This window comes from Podarcis vaucheri, assembly GCF_965113315.1.
Source record: "Podarcis vaucheri genome assembly, chromosome: 12".
Classification (NCBI taxonomy): domain Eukaryota; kingdom Metazoa; phylum Chordata; class Lepidosauria; order Squamata; family Lacertidae; genus Podarcis; species Podarcis vaucheri.
In genome coordinates this window covers 33,783,138-33,809,016 of record NC_138750.1, presented here as the reverse complement: position 1 = coordinate 33,809,016, position 25,879 = coordinate 33,783,138, and the positions used below count along the sequence as shown (strand labels likewise).

The 25,879-nt window shown below is 43.0% G+C and overlaps 1 protein-coding gene across 6 annotated transcripts in view; it reads left to right on the top strand.

The window, feature by feature from the left end:
• Positions 1–24,980, top strand: part of PHF14 (PHD finger protein 14) — a 136,239-nt gene extending 111,259 nt beyond the window's left edge. For all 6 annotated transcript variants that reach the window (XM_082193898.1, XM_082193894.1, XM_082193895.1 and 3 more), the window contains one exon: positions 24,803–24,980. In XM_082193898.1, the coding sequence (XP_082050024.1) occupies positions 24,803–24,874 (72 nt within the window). In that variant the 3' untranslated portion in view covers positions 24,875–24,980. The remainder of the gene's footprint in view (positions 1–24,802) is intronic.
• Positions 24,981–25,879: the final 899 nt, after the last annotated feature.

Genomic DNA, 25,879 nt, shown 5'->3' with positions numbered 1-25,879 from the left:
GTAGTTACTGAAAACTGTACAAAAGCATCAGTAAATAGCAGTCTTAATTGTAGTGGCTGCAAGCTAGAGAACATTATGTGTAGCCAAGTCTCACTGGCTGTCATGGAAAGCCAAGAACAGCGTACGCAAGCCATTGAATAGCTAACAGTGGGGAAGCACTGGCTGTGCTTAGCAGTGCTCGCTTGCTGGATCACAGCCAGTGTCTGTACTAGACCACTGCCTGCTCCTTGGCTTTGACGCTTCAGCAGGAGGCTTTTCAGTTAAATCAAAGATAGCACTTGGGTAGATTTTTCTGAAAGTTTGCAATTTGGAGATATATAACACTTACTTTTGTTTCTGAAAGTAGGTCTTCTATTTCCACAAGTGATACCTGCAAAGCCTGTAATCGTTTCATGCACATAAACATGGCAATCAAAATCCACAAAAATACAAACACTGCAGTTGGTTGTTTCTTCCTTCCTGTCAAAATTATATCTTATGATTCATTACTATCTCTGTTCTTAGGGAAGCTTTCTAGCCTGCCATGTTACACAACCATGTGGGACATGACCACATGCATAGAACCACATATGGGAAAGTCACCCAGAATCCCAGGATGCTCTTTTTCTCTCTAGAGAGGGACCTGTGATTGTACCTTCCTTCTAGTGTACCTCTCTTCTCTCAGCTAGTTGTGGTTGTACTTATTCAGTAGCGTTAGAATCCTGAGCTTGCACTGTAGAACTAAAGATGCTTTGTTTGGACTAGAACCCCCATTCTGATGTCAACTGTTGGCAACCTACAATTTTGGAAAGCATTCTGTTCTCTTTGGAAAGCAAGTGGACATTGCTTTTGATCCAGATTTTCTTCTTCTTCTAAACTCCATGTGAGGTTTTTTGGAATGCTTCATTGCTGAGGCAGGGGAGCAGGAGAAAGAATGCAATGCCATGATTAAAGTGAAGTTCATTTTGATATTACAAGGTCATTATATAAAGCTGTAGATCATAAGCCAGCTAATGACATCAGTGGAAAGTACCTTTTAAAAATGGCAGCTGTTTGTTACACAGCAACCTACAAAATTCTACTTGCAGGTGTGTTTTCCCCCCTGAATGTAAGACAAAAGTAAGGATTATATAACGCTGTGTTGGGAAAATTTGTTTGTGAATGGATTGAGTTCTGTTACACTTCTGGGTACGAAGATCAGCCTGAAATTCAGTGAACCCTTAAAACTTATGTCACAGATGAAGTGTCAGGCAGGCTCCCCTGAGGGTTTTTGTCTGGAGACTAGGAAAGAAATTGAAAACACCAAGAATTTTGTCAGTGTTTGTTGGAGCATTTAATGCATGTGACATTTATCCTACGTGGTTTTAAGTTAGTCAGTGGTATACTATATTGTACCATACTTAATTTCTGTGGCGGTTTCTAATAGCATCATAGCCAGAAAAAAATAAAGACCAGCTGAATTGTTCAGGTCATTTAAAAATGGAATGAGCCATTATTTGAGAATCTGGTGATGAAGTTAATGCATATTTATTAGACAGGAGGAGTATGTATTCTCTGTGACAGATGTGGTGCTCCTGCCCTTCTTTCTTCTCATTCAGCAGTCACAACTTCTTCGCTATCTTGTTCATTTATCAGTTGACATAAAAATGATACTCTTGGGACTGTCAAGGCCACTTTTGGAAAAAAGAATTCTCATGAGAGCTCAATTCTTCTTTTGATCAGTGTTCATTAAGTTGACATGTGCATGCTTGTATTCTTTTGGGATTTAACAAAATTAAACACCAGTATTCTAATGAAGTATTTTGTTGAAACCCAACAGGTAGGAAGGAAGGGGAAAAGAAGAACCTTTCTTTTGTTTTTATACAAAGGATGTTCTATATGTAGTGCAGCCAGCATAGTCCCAAACTGGTTTGAGTTTTATTTAACTGCAACTTTTAAGTTACCGAGAAAGAGAGAGGGAGGGAGAGAAATCAAGCATTCAGAGGAGTTGCAACAGGGACAGTGCTATAAGGTTTTTCTGTTGCTTCTGTTAGTATTTTTGTTGGTTTCTTATTTAGATTTATATCCCACCCTTTAAATACATGACCAGAGTGCCTTACAGTATATTTAAATTACCATAAAATAACTAATACATTCAACTAAATAAAAACATCAATCCTATAAAAGCAGCATTCAAGTGAAACAGATCAACAACATTTTAAGAGCTAAAATGAATAGGTCTTCACAGTTGCTCAGTGGCTGGAAATCTTACGTTTTGGGTTCTAACTTGAGCCCTGTTTGTCTGTGCTTAAAAACTTGTTTCACATTTATAGCTAAGTGCCTGAGCCTTAGTGGTGAAAATGAGAGCTCAAGCACTAGCACTCAGTAGTGTTACTGACATCAGTGTGTAATGTATTTAACCCAGGATCAGAAGAGGAAAGCCCAGAGCCCAGCACAAATGGTACCAGTTTCGTTTTAACGATTTATTAATTTCCCCTATTGAAGAGCTTTTAAGATTTACACATGCATAGGCTCTGAAGGGATGTAGCAACCACAGATAGTTGCTCTGTCTAATTAGATGGGCAAATCTAGCAGCACGGAGAGATGGTTAGAGCTGAATGGTTGGTAGAAGCTTCACACTGCCACTTGAGGTGCTGTAGAGGTTTTTACAAAAAAAAAAAAAAAAAATCTGTTCCCAGAGATCTTGTACTATTCCTGCCTCTAGTTCTTCACTCCTCACAGCCTGTTTTCTCTCTTTGTTCAAATTTATATGGCAGGCAAGTTGTCATTATGATTACAGGGGTCGCCAGATTAGTCAAGTAGCTGTTGTATGGCTACTACTTTGACTCTGCAATTTCAGCCAATTCATGCCTTGTTAACTTTTAACGAAGGTAGCTCACTTCTTGGTTTTCGGAGACAAAGTCCTGTTTATTTGAGAGAACCGACAACGGCTCTCAGCCATTTCAGCAGAACAAGCATTCATTCAAACATTCATTTAGCTTATGATTGATTGCATTAAAAATAGCAGTATTTTACGTTTGACAGAGTATGCATGAATACATGGGTATATTCACAAGACTTTAAGAGACAAATTTTGCATAATAATATTTGACAACTGTGTAAGCACTGTGTGAAACTCCCATACTCTTATTCTTTTCTTGCAATCTACATTTCCAACAATTCTGATTCTTGACTAGAGGAAAGAGTATACATGGGTGTGTACATGAGTCCTTGGTCACTGAAAGTGTTTGCACTAGCTTGAGTGCTGGCAGGAATCTTGGAAACAGCTATATTTCTACACTGCACTAATTCCTTCCTAAATTCCTTCCATTAATTTAAATGAGTATCATGCAGCTAAATGAGAATCGTACAGTTCAGATTTGATACGCTGCCTTAGTTGCTATGCAACTGGTTTTACATTTTGGAAAGCCTGCTCTCTACCTGGTATTGATGATTCAGCAGTGCATCTCCTAGAATTGGCATTTCAAAAGCAAAGGAATTACTTGAAGCAGATAATGGCACATGAACTGCATTTTGGAGTCCATTTTGCCTCTTGCCCCTAAAACGTCAACTACAGCTGCCTGCTTTTCTGTCTGACTCCTTGGCCAGCTGAAATGTTTTTAAAAGCTTGATTTCCCATTCTCAACCCCTTCCCACCTCTCATTACCCTTTTATCTGTTTCTTAATTTTTCCTCCTTCCGTGGTTAAGGACAGGATAGCAAATATTCAGTCATTATGCAGAGGCCTGTGTTGTTCCAATTTTAATTGTTCTCTGATTCTGCAGTTGTTACAGATAATGAAACAACTCAACAAAGTACTGTTATATCTCTTCATATCAACATTAACAGACAGTTTTCAAATTAAGTCAATTCCCCCGCCCTAACTTATAAGTAATAAAATGCTGATATGAAAATAAGCATTATTACCTTGCATTTTTGAAACTTAATCGCATGGCAATATTACATCATATATTCATAAGGAAACATGCTGTTCATTATCCTTCACTGTAAGCCAACCGGGCTTGTAGAAAATATACTGAGGACCTTTTAATGTATTGTGGATTTGACTAGATTATAGATCTGCATTTAAAATTAATCTAGATTTTTCCCCATTGGAAAGTGTTTAGTTAGAAATTGAAATATCACCTGTAATGAGTATGGATTGCTCGTGCGTAAGTTGCCGCCTCTCCTGGCTATGTTGCCTGGTTAAACCTTTCTGTCTGGACAGCCCTTCACTTTGTGGCTGCCTCAGTCGCTAGCAGAATCCGTCAGTGGCCGTTTCTTAAACCTTTTCCAACATAAAAGTTGTTTGACGCCAAGTCTCCTCCTACTCTCCCTGCGCGGAAGTCTTCTGCGCAGGGAGGGCGTGGGTAGCGGAGGACCCGTGCTCTCCCCGCTGGTGTCCGGTGAAGAGTCCTGGAGCCCTCTCACCGATTCCCCCATCTGCCCCCCTTTATCCCTGGTGTTGCGCTGATTTGCTTCCCCATCTGTTGAGCTGCCTCTCTCCCTGCTGGGCCCTTCTCCAGCATCATTTAAGAGCCTTCCCTCCACCTCTAGCTCCGATGTCAGTTCCCTGACACCACCAATACATTATTTTTAATTATTCTAACTGATAATCCTAGTGGCACAATAATACCTTGCTGTTCTCATACATTATGTGTATAACAATAACTAAAACAACATGATCTTAAACCACTTGTTCTTAAATAGAAACTGATTTAAGAGCAGTTTTCCCTGCTCACCTTTGCTTTTGCCCTTTATTGGTTTTGCTAACATAGTGAAGGCTGGAAGAAAGGGAAAAGATGGTAGTGTCTGGTGAAACTGATGTTTTTTTAAGGTCTTCCCATTCTGTGACTCCTTTGGCCTGTAATGGCTCTTGCAGTGTCTGCCATATTTATCTCACTATAAGCTCTTCCAATAAATATATTTCAAAATATTTCACTGGCCCCCACTGCATGTTGATTAGGAACTAGAACTTTTATTTGTTTATACTCGGTGCTTTTTCCTGGGGGGACTCAGGGGTACGCATACCCCTAAACATTTTGAGAATCTTTGTACTTTTGTCCATTTACTGTATTTATTTTTCCCGATTTGAACTATAAAAAGGTGATTTTCTTCAGTCAAAATGAAAGTACCCCTAAACATTTTTCTAGAAAAAAGCACTGTTCATACTCAATGAGGTTATAACATAGAGGTTACTTTTGAAAGGCTCAACACTTTGTTTCCAGCACACACTCTTTACAGAGATTTTCAAGATCTTCCTTTACTTCATGCTTTAAACCTGTCACTGGACAGATCAATTCTTTCTAGGATGGCCATTGTCCTACTCTACCTATAAAACACAGTCCCTTTTACAATCCCAGGTAGATACAACCTTGTCTGCCTATAGAATGTCCCTATCTTTAGAATCATAGAATTGGAAAGAACCACAAGGGTCATCTAATTCAGCCTCTTGCAATGAAGGAATCTTTTATCCAAGGTGAGGCTTGAACCCACAACCCTCAGACTGAGAGTCCTCTTTTCTACCAACGAAGCCATCCCACTGAGAACCAATTCACTATCTGTCCCCACTGACAGATAAGCCCTATCTGAGTCCTCTCAGATAGCCAGATACCCCTTCTGCCCATCCCTGTCTCTAATCACAGGTCCCTTCTAACCCACAGGCAGTCCCTGCCTGCACTGTCTCAGACAGTCCCTATCAATCTGTTAAACTGTCAGCATCTAACTTAAATTCCTCTCCCTTTCTTTCTCCTGATTGGCTGTTAGACTCACCAGTTTCCATTGGTTACTGTCAAGGGGATGATTAGCTGCTTGTGCTTAAAATTGTGCCCCTTCAGAGTTTGTGCGGCCCCACAAACCTCTGTGTGTGACAGAGCTCCTCAGACATGTCTGCTCTAGTCACTAGTAGAGTCTGACAGTGGCTGCCTGCGGAAGCGCTTCCAGCAAAGAAGTTCCTTAACGGAAACGCGTCTCCTGGACTCACGACGTGGCAGCTTCCGGCGAAGCATGGGTCTCCCTGCAGTTGCTTCTGACACCTCCCCGCTATTTTCGCTGGAAGTGTCTCTCACCCCTTTCTCTCCCCTGCTGTTTCCTGCCTGGGCTGCTGCGTCTCTCTCAGCATTACTGAGATCCTCCTCCAGAGACCCCTCGCTCCCCCTCCTTGTCCCTGCTTTAGCTGCTGACTCTCTCCCAGTCTCTGGGAGCCCTACCACCTCCCTTTCCTCTGATGTCAGTTCCCTGACATCCACCTCCCCTCCAGGGCCCCCTTCTCCCCCGCCCCTACTCTCTCCTCTGGGCGGTGAGGAGCTGAAACCCCGAAAAGAATCCTCTTCATCTTCAGACGTCTCGAACATTTCCCTCCATCGGTCTTCGTTCCGACTCGCTGAATCCTCCTCCACCTCGGAATCAGAGAACCCCTCCAACTCTTCTTCTTCGTCGGTGGTGGCGAAGTATTCCCTCCGGAACCTCGCCACTGGCTGGGGTTTACGAGGGAATCTCTGATGAAAAATTTCAACCAAAACCTCGTCATCTACATCCTCTGCCCTGACCCAGGTGTTTTCCGACTCCGGCTCCCCTTCCCACATTACCAAATACTCTACTTGCTCTCCCTTCCACCTGGAATCGAGAATCTCCGCTACATGGTAGCTGTGTTCTTTTTCCTCCATAGCTGGTCCCCTATTGACCCTCCCCTCTCTGTCCCCTATATACGGTGACAGCAACGACCTGTGGAACACTGGGTGCAACTTCATGTGGTTCGGTAACCGGAGTCTGAAAGCCACTGGGTTGACCTGTTGCGTGACTTCAAATGGGCTCAGTCTTTTGGGTCTTAACTTCTTACAACCTCCTTTAAATGGTAACCCTTGGGTGGACAGCCACACCTGGTCCCCCACCCTAATGCTTTCCCCTTCCCTTCTGGTTTTGTCTGCCTGCCTCTTATATTCCTCCTTCGCCCTGTTTAAATTAAGTTGGAGCTGGCGATGGATCGCTTCCATTTCTTCAACGAACTGTTCTACGGCTGGAACGCTCCAGTTCTCCCCTTCCCCCCCTGGGAAGGCTCGGGGATGACACCCGTGATTAGCCAAAAAAGGGCTCATCCCCGTGGACACGTTCTCTGCATTGTTGTAGGCAAATTCTGCCAACGCCAGCTTCTCCACCCAATCATTCTCTCTGTCATTCACATAACACCTCAAATATTGCTGGAGGACACCATTAGCTCTTTCCGCCTGCCCGTTGGTTTCTGGATGACGGGCAGTAGAGAAATTCACCTCTACATGCAATAAGCTCATGAGCTTCCTCCAGAACCTGGAAGTAAATTGTTTCCCTCGGTCAGAAACCACCCTCAAGGGGGCGCCATGCAGCCTAAACACATTTTCCACAAACAATTTAGCGGTTTCTTCCGCTGTGACCGCATGTGAGCAGGCTATAAAGTGGGCCATCTTGGTTAACAGGTCTACCACAACCATGATGGCTGTTTTCCCTTTGGACCTGGGCAGATCAGTCATGAAATCTATTGCCACTGCCTCCCATGGCCTTTCCGGCGTGGGTAGTGGTTCTAATAAACCTGCCGGTGCCCGCCTCTCCCCCTTGGCTCGTTGGCATCGGTCACACCCTCTCACATATTCCCGCACATCTTCCCTGACCTTGGGCCACCAGAATTCCCTGGTAACCAGCCACATGGTTTTGTGTTGCCCAAAATGCCCTGCTGTGGGGCTATCGTGCAGTTGCTTGAGTACCTTTTCCCTCAATTCCCCTTCAGGTATGTATAACGCTCCCTTGTAGTACAACGCCCCATCTCTCTCCTCAAAACCCCCGGGTTTGTCTCCCTCCCTCCTGAGACCCCTGAGTTTGTCCTGGGCGTATTCATCCTGCACCGTTCCCTCTACCAGTTCCCTTTGCCCCACCAATGCCGCCCCACACACCCAGCGGTCCTCGGGAATGACATGGGTCTCTTCGGGTGCACCCTCTCCCTCCAAATATTCAGGTTTGCGTGAGAGAGCGTCCGCCCTAACGTTCTCCGGGCCTGGTACGTAACAAATCTCAAAGTTAAATTTGGAGAACTCCTGGGCCCATCTCAACTGCCGTTGGTTGAGCACTCGCGCAGTTCTCCAATACTCTAGATTCTTATGGTCCGTGCACACTTGCACCTTCTGTTGTGCACCAATTAGCAGGTGCCTCCATCTCCGGAAGGCCTCATAAATCGCAAGAAGTTCCCGGTCGTACACCGTGTAGTTCCTCTCAGATTTGTTCAGCTTTCGCGAAAAGAAGGCACACGGTCGCCACTCTGACCCCTCCTTCCCCGGCTGCAGAAGAAGCACCGCCCCTATGGCTCTGTCAGAAGCGTCTGTTTCGACCCTCAGCTTTTTTTGTAAATCCACATGTAGAAGTTGTTCATCAGAGGCGAAGGCCCTTTTCAGTTCCTCAAACGCTCGCTCCGCCTCCCCCGTCCAAACAAACTTCTTTTTACTGCTGAGACAGTCCGTGATGGGCGCCGTCAGGTGGGCGAAGTTTCGGATGAACTTACGATAAAAGTTTCCAAACCCTAGGAACCTCTGCACATCCTTCTTGGTCTTGGGTGTTTTCCATTCCAGCACCGCTTGAACCTTGCCGGGGTCCATGGCCAACCCCTTGTCTGACAAGCGGTACCCCAGGAATTCCACCTCCTTGGTATGAAACTGACACTTCTCCAGTTTCACCCACAGTCTGTTGGCTTGCAGCCTGCTCAACACTTCTCTGACGTCTCTCACATGTTGCTCCTCATTCTCCGAATACACCAACACGTCATCTAAGAAGGCCACGCAATTCTTGTAGAGCAAAGGCCCCAGTACGTGGTTCATGAAGGCTTGAAAACACGCGGAGCCTGTTTGTAATCCAAAAGGCATAACGAGGTATTCAAATGCCCCCAAAGGGGTGAACATGGTGGTCTTCCATTCATCCCCTTTCCTTATACGTATCAGGTTGTACGCCCCCCTTAGGTCCAGCTTTGTAAAAATCTTTCCTTTTCGCACCCTGGTCAAAATATCATCAATCCTGGGCATAGGAAAAGCCGCCGGCTCTGTCACTGCATTTAGGCGCCGAAAGTCACATACCAGCCTCGGCTTGTCCGTGTTTTTTTTATCCACAAAAAACACTGGGCTACCCCCCGCTGCCTTGGACTCTCTGATGAAGCCTCTCTTCAGGTTCTTGTCAATGAACGCTCGCAACTCCTGCATTTCCCTGTCTGACATGGCATACAACTTGCCTACAGGAAGCTGTGCTCCAGGGAGTAAATTGATCTGGCAATCAAAGGGCCTATGCGGGGGTAGTTGGTCAGCTTCCTTCTCGCTGAACACGTCGCTGAGATCAGCATACTGTGGTGGCACCTTCCCCTTCCCCATTACTTCAGTCCCTGCTAGGGTGGCTTGGGCCCCTGCTGACCCCTTTTCCCCCCTGCAGTGTTCTAAGCAATGTGCTGAACCGAAGGAAACCACTCTTTGATGCCAGCCCACCAGCGGATCATGTAAGGCTAGCCAGCTCATTCCCAAAATAATGGGAGCGCCTCCCAAGGTGGCCACATTAAACGCTATCAGTTCTGTGTGCCTTGCCACCCTCATTATCATTGGGACGGTCTGCAAGCTAACTCCTCCTCCCAACAGTTCCCTGCCATCGATCGTGGTCACCTGCAGGGGGTTGCTTAAAGGGATAGTCTGTATCTGATGTTCAGCAGCAAACTCCTTGCTCATAAAATTGCAGGAGCTGCCTGAGTCCAACAGCGCCTTTATTTTTAGGGGGTGTCCATTTTGCAGCTCTAGCGACACTTCAATCACTAGAGCAGGTCGAGGAGCTTCTGGCACGGGCACTTTCACTGCTCTTTGGCCTGGCTGCAGTGCCGTGACGTTGGCAACCAGGCGTTGGCTTTTACCTGCTCCGTTTCTCCCTGCTCTTCCCCCTCAACTGCTCCCACCATCCCTTGCCATTCCTTCCTCTGGGGGCAGACTCTGGCAAAGTGGCCTGGCTGTTGGCAGAGATAGCATTTCCGGGCTCCCTTTCCCTCCTTCTTCGCCCCCTCACTGGGCTTTGAAACTGCGCGCGCGCGGGCTGTTCCGATTTCCATCGGCTCTGCCGGCGGGAAAGCTGGCTCAGGAATGTCTGGAATGCGTAACTCCTTCCAACGTTCCCCTCTCCCTTCCCGCCTCTCCAAGGCTCTTGCCTCCTGGCGCGCTCCAATGGTCAGCGCAGATTTGGTCAGCTGATCCATAGACACCGCCCTGGGGCTCCTGGCCAGCTCGTCTTTCACAGCTGAAGAAAGACCTTCTTCAAATAGCATCTGAATGGGTGCTGCCGATAAATCCCACCCCAATCTGTGAATCAGCATGGTAAATTCAGTCCAGTACTCACGGACAGATCTGCTTCCCTGCTTGCAAGCCATTAGCTGTCTGCGCACCACCCCTTCCTCAATATCGCTGGAAAACATGATATCCATTGCACGAAAGAATTTCATAGTGTCCTTTAGGATATCGTTGTGCGTTGCCATCAGGGGTCGAACCCAGTCCCGCGCCCCCTTCTCAAGATGCCCAATTACGAAAGCAACTCGCGATTCCTCATCAGGGAACTCATCAAACTGCACATTCAGGGCATATTGCATCTCAGTCCTAAAGGCATGGTAATCCTTGGGGTCCCCCCCAAACTTCTGCACCAATCCTGGTACCTTTCTGGGGAACTGAGTGGTTCTCCCCTTTTTGTCAGCATCCTGAGCCCTTCTCTCCTCGAGCCTCGCCGTCTGCAGCGCAAGTTGGACCTCCAGAGCTTGATACCTTTCTTCCAAGCTTGGACCAGCTCCACCCCCTGCTCCTCCGGCTCCGGCTGGGTCGCTCATGATGCTTTCTCCTGCACAGGCAGCGTACAGAGACTGTCAGACTGCTGTCAAGGGGATGATTAGCTGCTTGTGCTTAAAATTGTGCCCCTTCAGAGTTTGTGCGGCCCCACAAACCTCTGTGTGTGACAGAGCTCCTCAGACATGTCTGCTCTAGTCACTAGTAGAGTCTGACAGTGGCTGCCTGCGGAAGCGCTTCCAGCAAAGAAGTTCCTTAACGGAAACGCGTCTCCTGGACTCACGACGTGGCAGCTTCCGGCGAAGCATGGGTCTCCCTGCAGTTGCTTCTGACACCTCCCCGCTATTTTCGCTGGAAGTGTCTCTCACCCCTTTCTCTCCCCTGCTGTTTCCTGCCTGGGCTGCTGCGTCTCTCTCAGCATTACTGAGATCCTCCTCCAGAGACCCCTCGCTCCCCCTCCTTGTCCCTGCTTTAGCTGCTGACTCTCTCCCAGTCTCTGGGAGCCCTACCACCTCCCTTTCCTCTAATGTCAGTTCCCTGACAGTTACTGAGTCAACAGGAGGTAGACTCAGGGCCTGTCCATCACAAGTTGCTCTAAATTTATTGTACAGCTTCAACTTTTATCTTATTTAATAAAGGGAGGGTTTTTTCCCCGGTACAAAAAAAAAATCCCCTACATTTCTTTTTACAGTAAATTTAATGAAGTGTTTACAGTAAGTTCATTTTGGCATCTATCATTGCCCACCAAAGTGGGAATTCAATGTAGAATCGTAAATTAATTGCCCTTTATAGTAAATGAAATAAGAATTCCAAATATGCAGCATCAGGACATTTAATTGTGTTCCTCAATTGCTTATCCAATGCATTGGAAAACTGAATCAAGAAAGACAGAAGAAAGCAGCCAAAGGTTGCTAAATGTAGCGCGTAACACAGATTTTGAACTTTACTTAATGATCTGAGTGTTTATTACTATGAAATAAATGCACCATTTCAAGAATTATGGTGGAATTGTAAAACATTAAAATTCTAATTAATTTTGGTCAGAGCCATGCACTCTGCATATTTCCCCTATTTTCTCCCCTAGTATGGACAACTTGCTTAATAATTGAGATAATTTTATATTTGCTATGCAGTGCTGTCCCCCTTTATACTTGGAAATGAAAGTGTCAGTTGTGGTGGTGTAGGATTCTGTGCTGAAGGTACAGACATAGAATCAATGAATTATAGAGACCTCGAGGGTCATCTAGTCCAACTCCCTGCAATGCAAGATTCATGCTTGCAGCTGTCCCTGCTTGCACTATGAACTCAACAACTTTGGCTGCCCTCCCCAACAAAAATCCTGGTTACGCCCATACATTAACACATCACACCAGTGTGGTTGTGATATAGCAGACTAACATAGCATTCTAACATAATTGCAGGTGGACAGTTTTAAAATTTAAGAATCTCAAATATTGGGGAACAGTGTGATCAAAGCAGCCTGCACACTCAGCATTAGTGCCTTTGTACAGTTTCTGGCACCCCAACTCTCTCATACAAACGGCCATTTTAATTTCCCACAATTCCCCTGATGTTGTGTCACCCCAGGACACTATGGGAAATTAAAATGGCCACCCATTACTGCAGCTTAAACCCACCATCATTTGAAGGGCTCCATCAGTGGGCAATTAACTGACTGATTGCAATCTTGCAGGGAAGGTTTTTAGTTCGACTTGGTTTTTCAGTGTGATAGATAGCATCTCCCTTAGGCTTCCAGCTTTAGATTCTTTCCCCCACTTTCTCTCACAGCAGCAGACTCTCCCTCCCTTTCCCATTCTTTTACACCATCTTGGGCATATAGAAAGAAGTGCTCAGAGGGTCGTCCTCTACAGGTGAAAGTGTATGCTACAATCGCAAACAACTACAAGCACCAGAAAGAACACTCTACTAGCAACAAGGTTTGAATTTGGTACTACAGCATAATTCTTTCATTTCATTAAGAACACATTCTAGAAATGGGTAGTAATATTTGGATTAAGAACATTATGGGTGAGTGTTTTTTACCATTACAAGTCAAACAATGAAAGTCCATATTCTGATGAACAGTATATTACATCTTAAAATATTTATGGCTCAATCTTGCATGCAAGAACAGTGTGGTGTAGCAGTTAGAGTGTTGGACTAAGATGTGGGAGAACTGGATTTAGTGCCCATACACCACAAGGCTTACCTAATGACTTTGGATTCAGGTAGGTAGCCATGTTGGTCTTGACACAGTCTAAATAAATTAAAAAATTAAAAAATTGTCCAGTAGAACCTTAGAGACCAACTAAGTTTGTTCTCGGCATAAGCTTTCATGTGCATCTGAAGAAGTGTGCATGCACACGAAAGCTTACACCCAGAACAAACTTAGTTGGTCTCGACAATTTTTAATTTTATTTTACTAATGACTTGGGGTCAGTCCCCATCTTTCAAGACCAATGCACCTAACAGGGAGATGCTTAGAGGATAAATGTGACAGGAACAGGTATGCTATCCTGGATAAAAACATAATAACATTTTAAAAGGCAGGTATACTTTCTGGGTGTGCCTAGAAATACCAGTGAGAATGTATAAAACGTTGGAAAAACACATTTGGCGATGAAAAGGAAAAGTATTTCAGTGTCCGTAAGAATTATGATCTTTATTTACATGCAGGACAATGCTTGTTGTGCTCTCTATTTGATGTGGGTTTCATGGGCTGTTTCAGTGGTGATGACGCATTGTTGCCTCTGCATATGGCTTAAAATAAATAGATTCATATCTTCACCTGTGCAGATATTTCTGGCACGGTGTGCCTTAATCCCTCCTCCTGCCTCAGTGCACAAGAGTTAAGCTTAGAAGAGACTTCTAGGAAACTTCCATCTCCGCTATGACTTCTTGCCAAATATTCCTATCTAATGCTTTCAGAAGTGAGCAAACAACATTTTCCCAACTCCCTCCCTCTCTGCAGATAGACGTATACTGTATAAGCATCTTACTCCTAAGGCAGAACTTTGTGCCTGCTTCCAAGCACCACCTGCCCAGCTGAAAATCACAACTGCACTGGCAGGCGGCCAAAAGGGCCACTCTGTGGAAAGGCTTCCTCCTAAGCTTAAGGGGGGCGGGAGAGAAACAGATGGAGACTTTGAGAGCTGGCATAAAATCCTGCCACTGTAGTGAGCGGTAAATGAAAATTTGGCTTTGAGGAATCTGCAGTGGTACACATACCCCTTTCGTCGGAATTAGAAGGCATGCAAATGGAAAACACAGAATCTGGCAGACCCATTTTTTAATCCTTGAAGTTTTCATATCGGTACAAATTAAAGGAGTTTGTTTTGAGATAAACATGCAGGTGTTTATAGACCTTAAAATGCTATTTGTTGCTTTTAAAATAGTAATGCTGATAGGCCTAATGCGGTCTTGCATTGCCATCTAGAGTGCTGTGTCAGTACTACATGGTTTTAATGCTCCCTTTTGGCTCTCCCCCCGCCCTCAGCTTTTAAGGCTACCTCTTTGTGCTTGAGCAAAATTACGGTGTGTGGCTGCAGTCCATTAATTGAGGTCAACTCTTGCTTGCATTAAAAGGTTATTTTGCTCATAGTCTCAATTTTTTTATATTAAAAATAAACCCATCAGGTCTGGAAAGAGACATTGTTAGGGAAATGGTTGCGTTTTGACAATGAGAAATAATGGAGATGCACACTGAAAGGTAAGGTTGTCAGTTTCCCAGTGGCCCCAGAGGGTGCATTTTCCTGATGGCTGGTTGAGAATATTTCATGATGTAAATGTCAGACTTGTCAAGCTTGTCACTATGAAAATGATCCATGTAGTGAGGGTCTCCTTTCCTTGGGAAACAAACAGCTGCCTTATCGCTAAATAGATGCAGTGACAGGGAACCTGCTATCTATCAAAAGAAATTTATATTTGCTTGTAATATCCAGTGCTAAAGGACTATTCCAGTCATACGCCATATTCCCATATTGTGCTTCATTATCAGGTTTGTCAGTGGCACATTTTGAAGGAGACAGCATGAAATAGGAAATGGCCCTTGTGCACTTGAAGAGTTCAGTGTGCTCTCCATGCTGATTTAACTGTAGGATTGATTTATCTCTGAGTCTGTTGCCCTTTAAGCACACGTTCCTTCAAACTTGGCATGTTGTGTTGAACAGGTAGGAAATCACAAAAGAAAAAAAGTAGGATGCAAAAGCCTCGTCCTCTGTGAAAACCCTCAAACATATTTAATAAGGGTTGACTGACATGTCTATTTTGCAACTACTGAAATACATTGCGAAGTTGAGATATATAGGCTTAGAAATGCGTGTTCATTATTCCACATTTTGTTTTACTAAAATTCAAGTTGGAAAGATGAGCATTTATTTTGATTTTCAAGTATGACATTTTTAATAGTGCCATGAATCTCTGTGGTGAGTTTACCATTTTTTTGTAATTAATGCTCTTCATTTTCTACTATCCATGCATCATTTAAATATATAACATTTCCTCCCCATGAATCTGTACATTTTTGTCATCACCCCATCCCAACCAAATTGCTATCCAGCGTTTGTGCAACTTGTTTTCCATTTGTTGTACATACCTTCCCTGACATTTTTGTTGTTGTTGCTGTTTCTGCTGCTGCGAAGATATTGCATTTATCAAGCCTTCAAAGCAGAATATTTTGTATGTAGAAAATGGGTAACTCTATCCAGATAATGCTTTTTTAATTGCTGTTGTAGTTGCTGCGCCAAATGTGGTTGCACAGGCGACTGTCACAGGTACCAATTGGATGTTGTTTGTGACTTGGTTGTTGGCAAGTGACAAAGATCTCTTTTCCTTCAGGTTTTCTATCATGCTGTGAATCTTTTAGGTTACATTTGGGACTTCTTTCATAAAATTATTCTCTGTTCCCTATTGTCCAGTTTCTGCATGAAAGCAGTCACGTTGCCAATAAATAGCCGCTATGCTATCCCACTCAATAATGCTTGCACTGTTTCAGGATTATTTTTATTTCATTTTCTATTATTCCAGTTGGTTGTTGTTGTTTTTTAAATCCTCTAGAAATGGTTCAACATACGAGTTTTTAAAATAAAGTGGCAGATAGTGGCACCCCAGTTTCACTGAAGCATCTTTGTTCTTGCTGTCTCTCACACACCAACTCAGTCTGCTGTGTTGGTGTATTGTGTATTGTACCCCAAAGCTTTTGGTTGTTCTTGTTCACAATTCAAGACATACCATGGGTTGTCTATAACATTTGTGATGAGAAATAATCTGTCCCTAAGTAATAATAATTTATTATTTATTCCCCGCCCATTGGCTGAGTTTCCCCTGCCACTCTGGGCGGCTCCCAATTAAGTATTAAAAACAATACAGCTTTAAATATTAAAAACTTCCCTAAACAGGACTACCTTCAGATGTCTTTTAAAAATAGGATAGTTGCTTATTTCCTTGGCATCTGATGGGAGGGTGTTCCACAGGGCGGACGCCACTCCCACAAGTCCCTATGTCTTGCTCCCTGTAACCTCACTTCTCGCAATGAGGGAACCGCCAGAAGGCCCCCAGTGCTAGATCTCAGTATCCGGGCTGAACGATGGGTGTGAAGATGCTCCTTCAGGTATACTGGACCAAGGCCGTTATTCACAAGTAATATTCACTTGTGAGGCATGACAGATTTATCTCTTGATTGATTAATTGGAAGTGTACCAGATTAAGGTGAAGACGGGATTTGATCTCTTACGCAACCGCTAAGCGCTATGAATACTATCTAAAACCAAAAACTGACAAGGCAGCTTGGTAGCTAGTTGAGCCTGTCCCCAGAAAAACCATAAAATAAGCAGGGGACATTAGATGGGTGCAGGTGTAAGTTGAGTGAGAACGTAGGCTTCTTCACGGGAGTTCAGTTATTTTAACTTCTGAAATTGACTTTTGCTTTGGTGAGCATTTAACTTTTAAGCTTCCAGTTTCACGTACTTAGAAAAGCAATCAAGGTTACAATAGAAAAATGAACTCTGAGTGATATATATGCAGCAGTATCTGATTCCAGAGGCTGTGGGTAGTAGATGAAATGTCTTCTGGAGGCAGTTGGAGGATGGATGGTGGCTACCAGATTGAGGTTGAATCCTGACAAGACAGAAGTACTGTTTTGGGGGGACAGGGGGCGGGCGGGTGTGGGGGATTCCCTGGTCCTGAATGGGGTAACTGTGCCCCTGAAGGACCAAGTGTGCAGCCTGGGTGTCATTTTGGACTCACAGCTGTCCATGGAGGCGCAGGTTAATTCTGTGTCCAGGGCAGCTGTATACCAGCTCCACCTGGTACGCAGGCTAAGACCCTACCTGCGTACGGACTGTCTCACCAGAGTGGTGCATGCTCTGGTTATCTCCCACTTGGACTACTGCAACGCGCTCTACGTGGGGCTACCTTTGAAGGTGACCCAGAAACTGCAATTAATCCAGAATGCGGCAGCTAGGCTGGTGACTGGGAGTAGCCGCCGGGACCACATAACACCAGTTCTGAGAGATCTGCATTGGCTCCCAGTACATTTCCGAGCACAATTCAAAGAGTTGGTGCTGACTGTTAAAACCCTAGATGGCCTCGGTCCTGTATACCTGAAGGAACGTCTCCACCCGCATTGTTCAGCCCAGACACTGAGATCCAGCACCGAGGGCCTTCTGGCGGTTCCCTCATTGCGAGAAGTAAGGTTACAGGGAACCAGACAGAGGGCTTTCTCGGTAGTGGCGCCCACCCTGTGGAACACCCTCCCTTCAGATGTGAAGGAAATAAGTAGATATCCTATTTTTAAAAGACATCTGAAGGCAGCCCTGTTCAGGGAAGTTTTTAATATTTAACGCTGTATTGTTTTTAATACTTGTTTGGGAGCCACCCAGAGTGGCTGGGGAAACTCAGCCAGATGGACGGGGTATTAATAATAATAATAACAACAACAACAACAATAACAATAAAATTATTATTATTATTATTATTATTATTATTATTATTATTATTATTATTATTCTGGTCTTTGGGGCATGCTGACCTGTTGGGTCCTATTACCCAGCACCATACTATGGGGTGGCTCTGGTTGAGGAAGGTGCCTCTGTCCGTTTTATGGGGATCCTCTTCCCTCCATCCCATCCCATTCTGCAGGGTCCCTTAACTGTCTGGAGGTTGCAGGGGAATTCTCACAGGAACAGGGGGACAGAAAAATGGGCTTGCGCAAACCTTTTCCCCATGGCCTTTTCTCTGGATCTAACCAAGAGATTGTCCATGATTTGCCAGTTAAAGCATTGGTCTGTTGCCATCTCAGTTATCTAGCCCTTATCTCTAGCTTTTCGTATTAAGGCTTGACATAATACACCTCTACCCCTATTCAATGTCAATGCAATATATTCTACTTTTTTCTTTTGCTGCAAAACCTAGCAAGGTAACATCACTCATTATCCTTGGCCCTGTGCAATCTGCAATATGCCTCTTATGCTGATTTACACGGAAGGGCAAATTATAGGTATGGTTTATTACACATATCTGTACGATTGGGTTCTTACTAGCATTATGAATTGATTGATGTATGATCTATGTATAGAATTTTCTCTTTGTTCCTGTAGAGATAATAATTGTCTGCCACTTCTTTCTTTGAGACTACATGTTGTCATCTGATATAAAGGGGGAAATTTGTCTTCTCCTGTACAATGGAAAGTTAAAAGTGAATGTTCAAACCCATCTGTTTGGTTCAGGTCAGTCTTTCTTATCTTTCTCCTTTCTCCTGCCCTGTTCTGCTGCTCTCCTCTTCCCCCCTCCCTCCCCCCCCCCTCAGCACAGGGATATAGAGCAATTTGTTTTAATTCCTGTAAAACATTCCTTTCAATTTCTGAACATTATTTCTACTCTAACTTAGTTTAAGTGTTTCTTCCACTCTGAAAAAAAAGTCATGAAAGTGGAATTCTACTCATTCTTTTAGCTGTAGGGGAGCTATAACCTATAACCCTATTTCAAGCTGGGAAATACAACAGGAAGCAACTTTCGAGCCATAAAATCATACTCTATGGAAGCACTGCAATACATTTGTAGCACTAATCAAAACACGGGATGTTTTAAAATTATTTAATAAAGTTGGACAGGTGTTTTATTTGTATTTGTTGTTCCATAAATCTTCCATGAGTTCTGGCTGCACCTGATTGCCTCACTTAAACTGACTTCTTAGATGTTTATAGAGAATGTCTATAATTTCAGAATTGGCACATGCGTGCCCTGCCTAAAGCAGCATTTTTTTTAAAAAAAATTCTTTAGACGGGTACACTAACCTTTCCTTAATTATTGATGGTTCTTTTCTTCTTCCAAAGGGCATGTATAAGTTCTGCAACAAAATATATGCCCTTTAAGCACAAAGCTGGGTTAGCAGAAACTAGCAAGGACTTGAAATTCACTAAGACCACAATCCTATGCCCGCGTTTTATTGGAAGTGACTTCCTTAGTCACAGAGGACTGTAACTGACTAGTATATTTACACCTGCCAATTTTATTCAGTAGGATGTGCATGTATATGTGTGTGTGTATTGTTGTTTAGTCGTGTCCAACTCTTTGTGACCCCATGGACCAGAGCACGCCAGGCACTCCTGTCTTCCACTGCCTCACGCAGTTTGGTCAAACTCATGTTAGTAGCTTCCAGCCATCTCATCCTCTGTCGTCCCCTTCTCCTTGTGCCCTCAGTCTTTCCCAATGTCTGTCTGTCTGTCTATCTGTCTATCTATCTATCTATCTACCTACCTACCTACCTACCTATCTGAAAGAAATTAGAATCATTGAAACAAGGCTTTACTTGCCCTGTCAGTTTTGCTGGGGCAGCAGCATCCCAAGTGAGCATCTACTTGCCTCCCTTCCCTTGCCATCCAAGCCAAAAGGGCATGTGTGCACATCAGCACAGGTGCACCTAGTAATTCTTTTTTGAAAAGCAAGTTCTGCAGTGAGGTTACAGAAAAATGTCTTCTCATGCACAGATAAGGAAGCTTTTTTAAAAAAATAAAAATACAAAATAAAAATCTAATCCGTGTGCCGCCATTGCATCAGCATTTGGGAAAATTTAAGCCAGAACAATAGCAGAAAGTATTAGTGCTGCTCTGCTACTTGAATAAAGTCCATCAGAACTGTTAAAACTGGGGATAATTTGGAAGCAACCCTTCTCTCCTAAAAACGGTCAATAATGCATCCCGTAAGTTTTGTGGACCGTTCTCATGATTCTTCACTGTACTTTGGAAGTAACACAGTGGAGATGAGCTCTATAAGACACAGTCTGCCCCAACCCCCATTGATACCGTTGACCCTCAGACAAAAGAAAGGAATTCAAAAGTGTCAGCGGCCTCATCTCCCGGCCTTCCAAGTAACCCTTAAGATTAAGTGTACCAGGTTGTAATCAGCCTCAGTCTGTTCCTGTCAGAGCCTGTATTAGCGAAGATAAGGAGAAACATACAATTGGGGCCAGTACACACACATGCACTCTTGACCTTCCCTCGCTAAGCATTTGAAGGAAGAAATGTAATGTGTGAAACAGCAGATTACAGATGCAGATTCAGTGGCCAATATCCTAGCAAAGATAATTTGGACAATTCCTTAGCTGACCACAACAGTGATATGCTGGTCCATATCTTGTGTGCACACTTGTGTTTCCCGTTAGCAGATATATGGCTAATGGGACATTTGTCTTTCCCAAGCTGAACTTTGACTAAAAAGGCAGTAATTTAGAATCAGCCTCCTCTGAAATTTAATTGAAATGTAAACTAGGTAGTACCTCTCTGCCACCCATGTTCTCCCGTGCAAGATTTCCTGGTTTTGTCGCTTAAGTAAACAGCAGTACTTCTGTCATGGCAAAATAATTCTATCATGGCAAAATCTGTTTTCCAGCAAACACAACTGTGTGGGTGAACAAAGACCTGATCATATGAGTTCTTTTTTTAGGCTGCAAAGTTATATTGAATGTAGATGGTAATTAGTAAAGCAAATACATTAAACATGTTTAAACTTCAGTCTGTTCAACATCATTCCTTGATAATTAGCCTAAATAGCCCATTTAGCTGAAAGTTCAAACATTGCTAATGACTCTAGAAACAGTGCCAGTTTTTTGCATTCAAAAGAACAAATACTTCCTGAACTACAATGACAAATGTCCAAAACTGCACTGCAAAACTTTTAAGGTTGCAGTCTTGTACAACTGCTTGCACATATGCCACACTTTATTTCACAGGAACATATGAGAAGTGCCTAGAGTTACAAACTGACAGCATGCAGAATCATGTTCACTTCTGAGATTCCCCATGGGGAAAATGTATTTTACAGCTATTTTTAAGTAGATAGATACTATATTGTAATGATTTTGAGAACAACGTAATGCAGATTTATGCTAATATTATGGGTAGTGAAGAGACACTTAAAAAGGTTTTGATTTACTGCTTAGTCTGTGTTGGTTCATCATAACTCATTCACACCTTGTTCTAATTATAGCATTCAAATAGGTATTTTTATAGCCTGCATCAGTGTTTAAAAATTCAAATAGAACAATGTGCACAATTAATGCAGCCACAATCTCTTTATCATAAAGAGTGTTTATGAGGAGTTGCCTGAATTTTGTGTTCTGGCTTCCACAGTTAATTCTTTAGAGGTCATCACTTAGCATTGGGTATAAGGTACTATTCATGCCCATGGATGCTGCCATTGTGATGTCACTTCATTCATTCAGGATGTTCCAGAGAAGCTTGCCATGAATTATGGGCGCAACTCCTAGAGCTGAAGCTGTAGAATATTGTAAGCATGCTGTTGCCTGACATGCTCATGTTTCCTATTTTAGACCTGACTGATCTTCAGATAACATATGGCAGTACAAGTAATTGGAAAATTGGCAGACCTGTCAAGAAACCTTGCTAGATGGGACAAAAATTCGATGCTGCAGCACATAAAGTGTCTCTGAAGTTAAATTTATTGTCTTTTATCAAATGGTGAAGAAAACATATCTGGTCTCCAAAAAATGAAACACCTCCTTCCCAGTGGCAGATGCTGTTCAGTGCTACATTTTAAGTACAAGGGTGGTTCTTGCATTTTAAAACTATGCACAGAAAACAGCTAGTCAGTGTCTCAGGAGGTATGTCAAATGTTGTCTTTTTCATTTAATGCTTTACCAGATTTCCTCTTCTGGAATTTCTCAAAAATAACTAATAAATGAATTGATCTTAAGCATAAAATAGGCAACAACTAAATGATACAAGAATGTAAAAATGTTAGCATTTACATTTTCTGGGAAGGTTAATTGTGAATATGTTGTAAATGCTACTGGAATCAATGCCTGCTCAGCCCCCTCTCTCCTAGCTAGTAGCAGTTTGCCACAAGTGAGTGGTGGCCTTGATCTAGATCAGAGCTTTCCAAACTGTGTGTCGCGACATGTTAGTGTGTCGACTGCAGTGTGTAGGTGTGTCGTGCAAACGCTCCCCACTCCTCCCGTGGCCGGAAAGGGGTTAGTTTAACCTCCGCTTTGCTGCTGTGCTGTTTAGTCGTGTCTGACTCTTCATGACCCCATGGACCAGAGCACGCCAGGCACTTTTGTCTTCCACTGCCTCTCACAGTTTGGTCAAATCCGCTTTGCTAGTAAAACTGAATTACTGTGTCACGAAATGATGCGTATCTAAAAAGTATGTCACCAACATGAAAAGTTTGGAAAGCTGTGGTCTAGATGATAGCAAATGCCTCCTTGGTGAAGAAAAAAAAATGCCAATTTACAGCTGCTGCAACACTCTTGGTTTCTTCATTTTGTTTTTAAACTTTTCTGGATCCAATTTGTAGGCCACTTTTGACCAGGCTTTTCTGGATCCATTTCAATCTAGCTTTTAGTCGTGTTTTGGGTCTGAGTGCTTTGGTCACTCCAGCGGACAATTTCTTTCTTTACCTCTCAGTGGCTTTCATGCTGCCATTCATTTTCTTCTCAATCACCTGGATGTGTTGGAAGAAACTGTTTTGCTGCGATTCTGTTCTTACATCACAGTGAGATTTCAAGAAGTGGTGCTGGAGAATGAATGTTGAACTCAGTGGCAGCGACTGTCTGGAATTGTGAAGTGTGGTGTTAGCAATTGAGGAAATGGTTTGGCATCATAGGGCGAGATGTAAGCAATATACTGGTGACACCCAACTCTCCTTCTTCATCAGATGTAGCAGTGAGGACTCTATGCTTTCTGGAGTGACTAATGGACTGGATGAGGGCAAAACTCAATCCAGTTAAGACTTATGGTTGGAACCCAGGAAAGTAGTGCCTCTGTTTGTCATGACTGGGTTTTTACCCCGTGAAAGAAAATATTTGCAATTTAGGGGTGATCCTGAGCTAGTATGCCTCATGGATTATCAATCTATCAATCTCCTTTATTGGCATAGGAAAAGTGCATCGTATACATGGATCAAAACACAACACAGTTAACGAAACATAGTAGGAGATACTTTAGGATAAAACTATCCAGACATTGTGAGGTACGAAAATGGCTCTTAGGACCTATGGTGATGTAATTTAATAGCGTCACTCAAAAATCTTGCCACATTCTCCACAACGTCATTAATGCAATTGTTCAGCATATAAGACGCCCTGGAAGAGTCAATGCGATAAATCCCCTCCTTCAATAAGGGGGCCAAGCACTTATCATATTTTTTTGCATAAAATGGGCCATAAAATAAAACATGTGTGATGGATTTGACCTGTTTTGTGCCACAAGGGCAGTATCTTTCACAGTATAGGATTTTCGAGAATCCACCTTGCAGAACTGCAGACAGTAAGAAGTTAAGCCTTGCGAGGGAAAGAGCTCTGCATAGGTGGGGATCGTAAAGCTGGTGTAAACATGGAGTGTCCTGGCCAAACGAGGGTGGAATTCCCAACCTCATGGATAAGGAAAGGGTAAGGAAACAGAGTATCAGGTAGCAAAAGGCTCTGATGAAGAAAGGGAAACCTGGTGGGCCTCTCCTTCAGGGAAATCACACTTCTTGTATATTTTGCCATCAGAATTCATGAGGGTGAAGTACAATCCCAATGATTCCCAGCACCAAACGTTTCTGTGTGCCTCGCTTACCTGGAGGAGAGGCTTGATGGAACTTCTACCACTTGCCAATTCTTCTCCAAGGTGAAGCTTTTCTTCCATAAGGGAAAGAAGACTTCTGTGCAGGGCTAGCATCAGTTCGGACCCTTTCAAGCATTCCTTGGCATTCACATCTCCCATTGTGGAATGCTAGAAGGACCTAAGTGATTTACAGGTGAGCATCAGGCCACTTGCCGGTTTCTACTTCTGGATGCTCCAATAGTGGCTGTAGGTAGGAGCAGTTTCACCAGCTTCATCAGTGTCCCATCGGTGTTGTTCTTAGATAAGGACCTTCCTTTTGCATGCTCTGGCAACATCTTGTCTTGACTACTATAATGCACCCTTAAAGGAGCTACTGTTGACCATTTTGGGCCATTTGAATTTTCAGAGTTATCTGGGACCATATTCTAGAGCTTGTAAGACCAATTCTTCCAGAGTTCCACTGGCTTCTAGATTCAAAGTGCTAACTGTGACCTGGGTCCAGGATATTTTAAGGCACACGTGTTCTCTTGTGACAATGCCCTATTACCGGTTCCATGGGGAAGATGGTCACTTAACATAAGGCGTTCATGATAATGGAGCGGTTTCTCAGAGCAACCAAACAGCAACCAATGTTCACTCCTTTAGAGTACAAGAAAAAATATATTCTGCCAGAATGTTTTTGTTCATGTCTTTTTGTCATTGTTCTGTTGATCTTATAGTGCTGCATGTTGGTTTTATTTGTTTCATTATTTTATTGCTTATATTTATAATTTTGTTGTTTAACTTTTATTCGACATTGCTTTGAGAACTGCAGAGTTGAAACTTGGCCTATAAATTTGCAGGAATCAGTAAGTGAATAAGGATCGTAGGTTCTACAAACTTGCCCAGAAAGGTATATTGCGTATATAGGCAGCAAGGAGTAATGCATTTTTCTTTTAAAGGTTCATAAAAGATCTCATTTTTTGTTTTGCAGGAGGATGAAAATGAAGCAGAAGAAAATTCACCTCAAGAGTCAAACATGGAGCAGAAAAATTCAAAAAAATAGAAATTTATTTCCTCTTGGAAATACTTTTAAGTCGTGCCACAGTGATTAAAGTGTCCCATTGTAAAAATTACAGAATGTTGTCAATAAATGACACAGGAAAATAAAATATACATTGCACTGGGGAATTGTTTAATTGGGTCTTGGTGACATTTATGGTTATATGAAAACATGAATTTTCAGCACAAGGGAAAAAAACTATTAAGTGTATAAAAGCTTTGGAGTTATGAGCGGAAGAGCAGAGTTCTCATTACTGTTAATTTTTGCTATGCAAAGTTGTTGAAATTCTTCACTGCATTATTTAATGTAACTCCTGAAAGGCCAAATATCCCTCAGCATTGATGCATGGCTTTGCTACTTAGGAATTTGAATAAGTATGTAATTACAAAACATACAGAAATATATGAACTAAAATTAATAAATAGGAACGGCAACCAGTTTCTCTTGATTGTGAAAAAAACTGGGCAAAATCTGTGTATCTTTTGATCCATTCCAAATACTTGGCATTTTCATAGCATGAACCGGATTCTCCACTGTCAGTCATCTGCTCTTACGTGGAGTGTTGCAGCTTCCCCGTTCTTCCTTTCATGATCTACCTAGCATTTATTTATCCCTTAGCTTAGAAAATGTTTCATTTGATCTATCCTTACTTTATATAAGGAAACCTGATCTGCAAAGCACTCTCTTTCGTGTGTAGCTTTGAGTTTTTTAGTAGGGCCGTAACTGAATGTTAACAAATTTTAATTGATTGTCAGATTTTTAGTTTACTTTAATCTATTGATTAAATTTGCATATTCATAACCCCCCCCCTTTTTTTCCTTTTTGAAGTTTATTGATTGAACATGCATACATCTTCTCACTGTGGAGTGTGCTTTATGGTTCTATCATTCTTTGTTTCCTTCTAGCAACAAGTACGCTAATAAAACCTGTTAATCAAAAATCACACAAAGGTCCAGCAAGGTACCACATTGTATTTTCATCCAGGGTCAGCCAGATAAATCCCCCTAT